Source organism: Castanea sativa, chromosome 1, assembly GCF_040712315.1.
Source record: "Castanea sativa cultivar Marrone di Chiusa Pesio chromosome 1, ASM4071231v1".
Classification (NCBI taxonomy): Eukaryota; Viridiplantae; Streptophyta; class Magnoliopsida; order Fagales; family Fagaceae; genus Castanea; species Castanea sativa.
Genome location: NC_134013.1, coordinates 91752208 through 91762211, shown reverse-complemented (window position 1 = coordinate 91762211; position 10004 = coordinate 91752208). Strand labels below are relative to the sequence as shown.

The 10004-nt window shown below is 33.0% G+C and overlaps 1 protein-coding gene across 1 annotated transcript; it reads left to right on the top strand.

Moving 5' to 3' along the window:
- Positions 1-5306: 5306 nt before the first annotated feature.
- On the top strand, positions 5307-9679 carry LOC142620793 (glutathione S-transferase zeta class-like). The gene is made up of 11 exons (XM_075794104.1): positions 5307-5416; positions 5531-5642; positions 5750-5806; positions 5931-6016; positions 6092-6166; positions 6872-6925; positions 7050-7125; positions 7312-7373; positions 8070-8129; positions 8574-8701; positions 9329-9679. Exons 1-10 carry the CDS (start codon positions 5414-5416, stop codon positions 8682-8684), a joined length of 696 nt encoding a protein of 231 aa, XP_075650219.1. The 5' UTR covers positions 5307-5413; the 3' UTR covers positions 8685-8701; positions 9329-9679.
- The last annotated feature ends 325 nt before the right edge of the window (positions 9680-10004 follow it).

The window sequence follows — 10004 nt, the reverse complement described above, 5'->3', positions numbered from 1 at the left end:
CTTGCGCGACTGCCCAGGGGCTAAGAGAGTGTGGACTGAGTTGGGCATCTCAAATAATAATCAAGCTTTCTATGATCTTCCCCTACTGGACTGGCTGAAGAATAATTGAAGCTCGTCTAAGTTTTATTCTCGGCCTCGTATTCCCTGGAAAATGCTCTTCCCGCAGGCAATTTGGCTAATATGGCTCCAAAGAAATAAAATTATTTTTCGTGATGGTAGAGTTGATCCTAATGTCGCTGCCACTGCGTTAAAAAAGGTGTTGAGTTTTTGCCCAGGTGTCTTGGCTTAAACCTCAAGAGGGATGGGTGAAGTTGAACTCGAATGGATCGGTTTTGGGAAACTCGAAGAAGCTGGTGGAGGGGCTGTGCTTAGGTGCAACAATGGGGATTGGATTGCGGGATGTTTGAGGAAGCTTGGGAACACTTCAAGTACCATGGCTGAGTTGTGGGCTCTCAGAGATGGGCTTCTAGTGGCCAAATAGCTCAACTTTGAGAATATTTGTGTGGATATGGATGCCGAATTCCTTTTTTATTTGCTTTCTAACTCTTCTGTAACTAACCTTAGCCTTGAACCTTTGTTATCTGACTGTAGGAACCTGATGAAGACGTTCCTTAACTGCACTATGGCGCATGTCTATAAGGAGGCGAATAGGTGTGCTGACAAATTAGCTAGGATGGGGGCTGATCTTCATTCAGACCACCTTATTTTGTATAACCCACCGCCTGTGGTGGAAGAAATCCTGACTAGTGGTAAAGCTGGTTATGTTTGTAACAAACTTGTGGTGCCTTAATGCTTAATATATATGCATGTTTAACCCAAAAAAAAAAAATTTAATTTGAAAATTAAGTATCACATTCTATTTTGGTGGAATTATGATATCTCAACTCATTTAATATTTATGGAATTGGCAATCCTTGTACTTAGAACATTCAGAATTATAGACAAGCAAGATTTGTCTAATAAATTAGTTTATTTATTTGTTTTATTTTTTGTTATTTTTAAGAAAAAGATGATTGTCCAACAAATTAGTTAACTTTGTAGCCTTTACAAGTTTACATCTCTATGTCACCAATTCAGTACATGTGGCAATAATTTAAGCTTAAGTCATTGATAGAGATCTCTACCTAGACTAATAGAATATTAGCCAATTTATTGTGATCTCAGTCATTTCAATAGTGGAAATCACCCAAATGACAGCAGAATGAGCATATCAATTTTTAAGCAATTCCATTCTTCTCAGTTTTGCTCAATTAAAAAAGAAAAAGAAACAAAAGAACTCCGACATGAAAGACCGTGGCCTTCTAATCACCATTGATTCCCTATCATGTGGTTTGGGTGGATACATTACCAAATTCTATATCCCAATGAGAAAACAAAATTCTATGTCTTTGTTTCACCTCAAGATATAAAAAATATGTTATTTTTTTTAGCAGAAAGCTTATATACAATATACTAAAAAGAGGTATGGCTTTCATTATTTCAACGTGGGCCCCTACTCAACATTTTTTAGTATGGGCCACATGCTAATAAGGTTTGTTTAAAGTTTAGATCGTTAAAATTGAAAACTAATTACTTTATGGGTTTGTGTACTTTTTTCTTTTTCTTATATTTCTTTTTTGAATAGTCATATATTATTTGAATTGTTTCAATAACTTATTCTTTAATTATATATCTTTTTTTGGTATTTTGAAAGTTTTAACTGAAATTGTGTAGTCACACACACACACACACACACACACACACACACATTTTATCTATAATTTGTAGGCTCCGAATCTTTTGATTTCTTTCAATATTTATAGCCATGAACTATTCTTTTGAATGTAACTCATCTTTCTCTTATATTTCTCTATTGTTTAGTTATATATATTTTGTTTTGTGTCTATAATTTCTAAGCTGTAAATTATCTGATTCTTTAATATTTTTTGGTCTTTTAGAAGTTTTAATATTTGAATTTTTGAGATATTTCTTTACTGTATTTGCAATTGTCTGACAAATTTCTTGTAAATCATTGTACGTTCAAGTAATGACTTCTTCATCAAGTAATAATACAAATTAAAATCATACAAGAGCAAATCATATAATGGTGTAATTTTTTTTAATCAATTTAAGATTTTAAAAAATTATTTTAGTCTACCTCATAAATAGGTAGGTTCCCACACATAACACGGGTTAGCGATTAGTTATTAATATTAATGTAGTAATAATAATAATATTATTAAATTTATATAAATATATATATATATATATGTGTGTGTGTGTGTGTGTGTGTGTGTGTGTGTAAGAGCACGAAATCTTGGTTACCCAAGCCCACTTAGAATACTGAGATTGATATTCCTAAACCCAACCTAAATCAATAAATATTTGTAGAGAGAGTGGGATGGACAAAATAAGGCTTCGCCCGAGGACACAAATAGAGTAAGAAGAATCAGAAGTCTAAGATTTAAATGTATAAATAGATTTTTACAAGCTTGCCCGAGGATAATATTCTTGGTTGTTACAAGTACTCTTCACTCTCTTTCTCTTAGTTACTGTTCTAGCTATGATCCATTTTTCTCGATTCTCTTTGGATCCTCTTTTATCTGAGAGTCCCTTTCCTTTATATACGCTATGGCCTCTTGCATCCTAGCCCTCCATCTTCAATCTTCCTAAATCTCTTTAGGACACTTGTCCCATTAGACTTCTGGTGAAGGTTGTGGAAGGAACTGCTGAGCTGTGGATCTATTGTTCAGGTCATTTTCTCATTAATACAACTAATAAAGTTATTACCGGCCATTTAATGCGAAGGAGTAGGCAAGACTTTACAAGAAACCTCCCACAAATATCTTGTTTATCCTCTAAGGCACCACCTTCACCTCTTATATCCTCTAAGGACGCTCTGTCAATTTCCATTCTCTCCTCAGACCACCTCACTCCTCGGGTTATGGATACTCCTTCAAGAGGAACAACTGAATGCTACAACGATGCTTCTAATCTTTCGGTCCTCGGGTCCCCACAATATATATGTGTGTGTATATATATATATATTAAAATAATAAAATTCATTTTAAAAAATAAAATAATAAATGAAATGAAATAATCAGGTAATAAAACATTGCGATTTGTGATGTGATGTTAGCATATTCCCCTTCCCATTATTATTCTACTATTCCTACGAAGTACGAGAAAGAGAAGGAATCTTTGTTTCTTATGTTTTTGTTGCTGGCCTGGGCCCCGGTTTACACATATGTATATTTCCTTCTTATTAATAAATAAAATCTATTTTGTTTTTAATTTTGGTTTATCTAGAGTTTATACTTATTATTCTTGGGACAATTGGGTTTGTTTTGATCAGGGGTTTTTTTTTTTGTTATTCATGGGGCAATCGGGCAAAGTATATAGTTTTTTATTTTTGGGTCTATTAGGTCAATTTGAAAATATTTTTGGAGGAGGGGGGCCAAAAGTGATATTTTGGGTACATTTTAATTTTTTTGAGAATCCATACCTACTAAGCATAATTTTTGAAAAATCTGGGGGCATGCCCCCAGCCCTCACATAGTTTCGTCTCTGACTATAAATTATTCTTTTGAATGTAACTCATCTTTTTTTTATTTTATATTTTTATATTATTTAATCATATATATATATATTTTGTTTTGCTTCAATAATTTCTCTGTCATCTTTCTCTTATATTTCTTAATTGTTTAATCATATATATTTTCTTTTGTTTCCATAATTTCTAAGCAGTGAATCATCTGATTCTTTATTATTTTTTTATTTTTTGTCTTTTAGAAGTTCTAATATCTTAATTTTTAAGTTATTTTTTTGCTGTATTTGAAACTGCCTGAAATTTTTTTTGTAAGCCATTACATGTTCAAGCAATGGCTTCTTCATCAAGTTGTAACACAAATTAAAGTCATAGAATATCAAATCATGCAATGGTGATGTTTTTTAATTAGTTTAAAATTTTATAAAATTATTTTAGTCTACCTCAAAAACAGGTAGATTCCTACACATAGCATAGGTTAGCGATTAGTTATTAATATTAATGTAGCGATAATGGAAATATTAAATTTATATTAAAATATATATATTAAATTTAAATAATAAAATTCATTTCAAAAAATAAATATAAAAATAAAAAATGAAATGAAATAATCAAGTAATAAAACATTGCGATTTGTGATGTGATGTGATGCTAGCATATTCCCCTTCCTATTATTATTATTTGGCTATTCCTAGACATGACAAAATGGGTCAGAACTTTCTAACTCGACGTGAACTTGATTTTTTTTAACTCGAAACAAAAACGGATTGACCCGTGATCTGACCCGATTTTTTTGCAGGTCGACCTAACTTGACCTGGATAACTCATGACCCGACTCGTTAAAAAAAATTCTTTAAAAAGATATTTAGACTACATCCTGATAATAGGTGCAAAGCACCAGAACCAAACCAATAGTCAATAAATTATAGATATAAACTAAGATAACAGACAAGACAAGACAATAGCTTCACATTCAATCTGACTATTTGAGCTTCACAATCAATAAAGTTTCACAGACATAAGAGAATGAGACAAGATAACACAAGACAACCATTAAAAAAAAAAAAGAGGAAAAAATCTCATTCAATTGACTAGCTAACTAGCTTAGCTGTAGTCCAAAGCCAAAGGCACAAACGTGAAAGTGTGAAACGTGACAACCACAAGGACCAAAGCAGCAAAGTTTCCTCAATGAGTCAGTTCCTCTACTCTAGAGACTAAGCGCACGAATTGTGCTTTTGATGAGTTCACATCAACACCATAGTGTCCTTTGGTGAGGAGCAAGGGAAATCTCAATTCTTCAATATTAGTGTACAATGCATGTGTGTGTTATACGTGTTGGTAAATTACTAAATTAGATGTATACATCAACTAGTTGTACTCTATTATAGTTTATTATTCTTTATTTACCGCCTTCATTTTCGATTCTTACTTTGAACATATCCAAAATTATACCAAGATTGCACCAAATTCGGTATTACGTGTTTAGTGGTAATTAATAACAGTATCACTAGTAAAAATCTAATCAGAGTTGAAGAACTCATAAATGATTGACAAATTACATCTTTTTTAAAATAAAATAAAAAACTTATTTAAAAAATACAGGTCATTCGGCTCGGTCCGCGATCCGATTGAACAGTCCGTTTTGCCACGTGTACTTCTCCTACGGAGTACAAGAAAGAGAAAGGAATCTTTGTTTCTTAAGTTTTTGTGGGCTGGGCTGGGCTGGGCCCCGATTTAATTGTAATTATCACACATATATTAATATATATTTCCTTTAATATATATTAATCAGAATCAATCAGATGAGAACAAAATCGCCGGCGGCTTCCCTCGTTTAGAATTAAAAGTGTATTGTTTTACGAAACCCAAATCGGATCAAATTGAAATATGGTTGGTAGAACTCTATCTATCTATTTATCTGTATGGTTTGTTTGCTAAAATATATAGTATAACAAATGTAGCGTAATATTATTGAATTGAAATTGAGATGATTTTATGGGTTAGGCAAGCGGAAGCGGCGATAAGAAAGAGAGTGAATTGAAGCCGGAGCTGAAACTGTATTCATACTGGAGGAGCAGTTGTTCCTTCCGTGTTCGTATTGCCCTCAACTTGAAAGGTACTTTCTTTCTTTCTTAGAATTGTATTATTATTTATTAATTCTTCAATCTATCTTAAATTTTTTACATTTATTTTTTTGATGATGATGATTGATTGATTGATTAGGGCTGAAATATGAGTACAAAGCAGTTAACTTGTTGAAGGGAGAGCAATTCAGCCCCGGTGAGAAAGAGAATTAAATTAGGATGACCTTTACTTTATTACTTTACTTTCTTCTGCTACTAGTCTACTACTGTTGAATAATTATGTATGCATGTATGTATGTATGTATGTATGGCGTACAAAGAGTTTACAAAGCTCAATCCTATTGGTTATGTCCCCGTACTTGTCGATGGGGACTTGGTGCTTTCCGACTCTTTTGCCATCTTACTGGTTCGTATCTATCTCTTTTTCCCTTTTATTTTATCATCAATTCTTGTCACATTTTTAACTACCTTACTTACACAGTATTTAGAAGAAAAGTACCCCCACCACCATCCATTGTTACCTCAGGATCTTCACAAAAAATCCATCAATTTCCAGGTATCAACTGCATCAATCTTATACTGCCTTTAACTTAATTAATTCCACTCTTCTCATTTTTTTTCCTGCTTTTTCGATTTTACACTTTTCTTAACCATAACTATGTCTGTAATCTACAATTGATGCTCACACCATAAATAGCATCAACAAACTAGACACAATGTGGCATAGCCCTCCACAAATCCATCTTTCGATGTTTACCAAGAAGGAAAAAGGGTATCAGGAGTTGAGTAAAGGGAGAAATAGTACTCACGACATGAGGCTGCAAGGAGCTGATGGCATATAATTGCACTTGGAACTACCTCTATCATTTTTTGCCACATTAATAACTTAAAAATTGTTTCTGCTTCAAATTCTATCTTGCTGAAACTTATGCAAATAACCACCTATAATTTACATTGAAGAATGTATAAAAAGCCTACTTCACTTGCTAAGCAAACAACCTTGCAAGCATGCCTACAAGTAATTGTGTCTCACATGGTGAATAACACTAGTATTGTTCTTTTTTACATGTTGGATAATATGTTTGAAAATCCCTCTTTGGCTCTACTTTCTTTTCCAGCCTTGAGGATATGAGCTTCGTGATCTAATCAGGCATAATTCTTTGTTGTACCTTATCCATTTTTGCTAATATTCATACATGTTTTTGCAAGTATGTTTCAGATTCAGACACTTATGGGGTTGCTTTTATGACTGGATTTGTAGGCTGCCAATATTGTTTCCTCAAGCATACAGCCTCTTCAAAATCTAGCTACACTGGTATATATCTGAGTGAGACTGTTGTGGTTATATACCCCTCTGTTAAAATTTAGATGTCACTTTTCATGAAATTGTTAGAACATATATGATATAAAGTTCATTTTTCTGCCTTTCCTATCTACAGAAATACATTGAGGACAAATTTAGTCCTGATGAGCAACTTGCTTTTACTAAACATCATATCGAAAAAGGCTTTGTAGGTAAGCTTTGACTAATCTGGTGAAAGGATCGTACTCTTCGTTTATTTGGACAATCAGATTAATGTTCATGTCTCCAAATCCCCCTGGCAATTCCTGTCACATGTGAACTGTATGTGCCACCTTGCGATGAATTCTTCTCCTCAATGGGTTTGAGTCTAATTCGATTATTATTTTCATTTGTTTCAGCACTTGAAAGGCTTTTAAAAGACTATGCTGGAAGATTTGCAACTGGAGATGAAATTTTCCTGGTTTGGTTTCCTGTTTCATCTGTGTCTGTGCCTGTAAACTTGATTATAGTATATGCTGCTTCTGTGTTAAGGATTCTTTTCTTCTTTTTCTCTATCCACATTGAATGTACAAAGTACCTAACCTTAAACACAATCAAGCACCATAAATCTGTTGAATCTAAATATAAAATTGGTTCCTGCACAGACAAAATACTAAAAGCATCTGCATCGCTCTGAATTTTCATTTTACTACCAAAATATTCCAATATTTCTAGGGATTTGCTACTGAAGTTGCCAAGCATCCTGAAGTTGTTCTAATATCTTAAACCAAACAAGGATTTTGTTCTGCTTGCTTGTAATGTTATTTCAACCATAAGTATTGAGATCAACTGCCAACAGAACACAGTATAAAATATTTGAACACACACCTCAATCTATAAGACTGCAATCGGAACATGGTTCTTCTCCCAAACCCAAACCATGGATTATGAGACATGATGGTACTAAATTCTAAGCATTACGTTTTTGACATAAGTATATGAATTTATATAATTGTGCTAAAGTCAGTCGTATACTCAACATCTCTTAGTTCCACATTGCATGGCACAGTAGAATTTCACTTCCTAAAATGCTTGGAAGAATAGTTTGCATGGAATTAATTCATGAATTAATGTTTTTTTCTAAAATGTAATACAATGCATTGACAATTATTTGCAGGCAGATTTGTTTCTAGCGCCTCAGATTCGTTCAGCGGTTGAAAGGTTCAAGATGGACATGGTAGTGCTTGCTTTATAATTATTGTGCCAGTACCATTTGTAGACAAATATATTTACTTAAATGTAATGTAATTTTTTTCATTATATATACTAATTTAATCTTCAATCTGCTTTATCACCAAATTCTTTTTTCACCTTGGGCCTCAGCAGTTTGTGGAATTACAGTTTTCAAAAGCCTTGTAGCTCAATTGGCACCTTCTTGTGTTTCCAACCATGATTCAAATCCCCTCACCCCTAACTATTGATGTATCAAAAAAAGTTTGTGGGATTACAGTAGTAGGAAAAATCTGTATGGTCTTATTCTGCTAGTGTAAATCTTGCTTCTGGTTTGAGATGTTTCAATTTCTTCATCCACACCTTTATTCAGTAATCTTGAAATTAGGGTGTGCTTTAAAGTCCATTTCTGTATCTGTATCTACTGACAAATATTTTTTTTCCCATGCAGACTCAATTCCCTGTCTTATGCAGGTTGAATGAGGCATACAATGAGATACCAGCTTTTCAAGATGCTATGCCAGAAAAGCAGCCTGATACTCCTCTGACAAGTGCTAGTTAAACCAATGGGTTGAGGAGGTATGGAGAAACATTGTTGAAATCAGAAATTACTAGCCCGTTCTTATCCATTAGGTGTGTTTAGAATGTTTTTTATATATATACATATGATTTAGGTTCAAATGTTGGATTATGTGACCTCCAAATGCCCATGAAGCTTACCCAATTGAGATGATTGGAAATTAAGAGCTACCTCATCTAAAATATGGTCAAAATTATGGTAAATAAATGTTTTAGTGTATAGTAAATGATATTAGATTAATATGAAATTTAGCATGCATGATGATAAGCATATGGAGGACATGTAATACAATGATAGACTTGAAAAAATTTGAACCTAATTAAAAGTTATTAAGTGATGCAATATCACAAAAAGATACACCATTTGTAACTAAGGCCACAAGAACAGGAACAAGAATAACAACAACAACAGACCATATATATATATATATATATATATATATATATATATATATATCTGTGTGCGTTGCAAAATTGAGGGCTAACATATATTGTTTCAATTGGTCTTTTGCATAACAGTGCTGGTTATAAAAAAGAAAAATATCTGAATTTGATTGACGTTGTCATTCCTGTTGAACTGAAACTTTATTTTCTATTAAAATTATGCTTTCAATCTCAAAATTGTAGCATAAAGTGCCACATGATCAAGCTTTGAGATAGAGCTTTTCGAAGCATATTTGTATGAAGGTGTTGTGATGAAGGTTGTCACCTAATGGAACACAGTCGGATAATGTTAATAATAATGGATGGTGAGCTGATACATACAATAAATGGTTTGGTTACCTGTTTGAAGTCCTTGAAGTTCAGTTTGCTTTTGTATCCACTAAAATTATAGTTTTGTTTACCTGTGTTTTCTTCCTGTTGTACACCAATAACATATCATATTTCTAGCAGAAATGTGTTAGGACTTCCCTAGAATCTCTTTTACAATTCATTAATAACCAAATAAAAATCTGCTGTAACAAGTTTAGACGTGGATCTTGTCCTTGGAAAGGATGAGACATACTAGTTGGCTAGAAAGACCGGTAAATTAAGAAAGATTGAGGATTTTTTTTTTTTTTTGGGTAATAATTTGTGAGGGGCTTATTTAACTATCCACATTTGCGAAGGAAATTTATCAACTTGCATTTGAGAAACAATCTATAGAGAGTGGTGAGCTGAAGTGCCGCATTCATTTAATTGTATGATGCGTGGCTTTCCATCTAGGAGATGGTTTAAAACTGAAAGCTTTGCATAAACCCCCTGTTCTTTTTTGGTCTGAAAATGGCTTTATATTAAAATGAAAAGAAGATTTACAAAACAG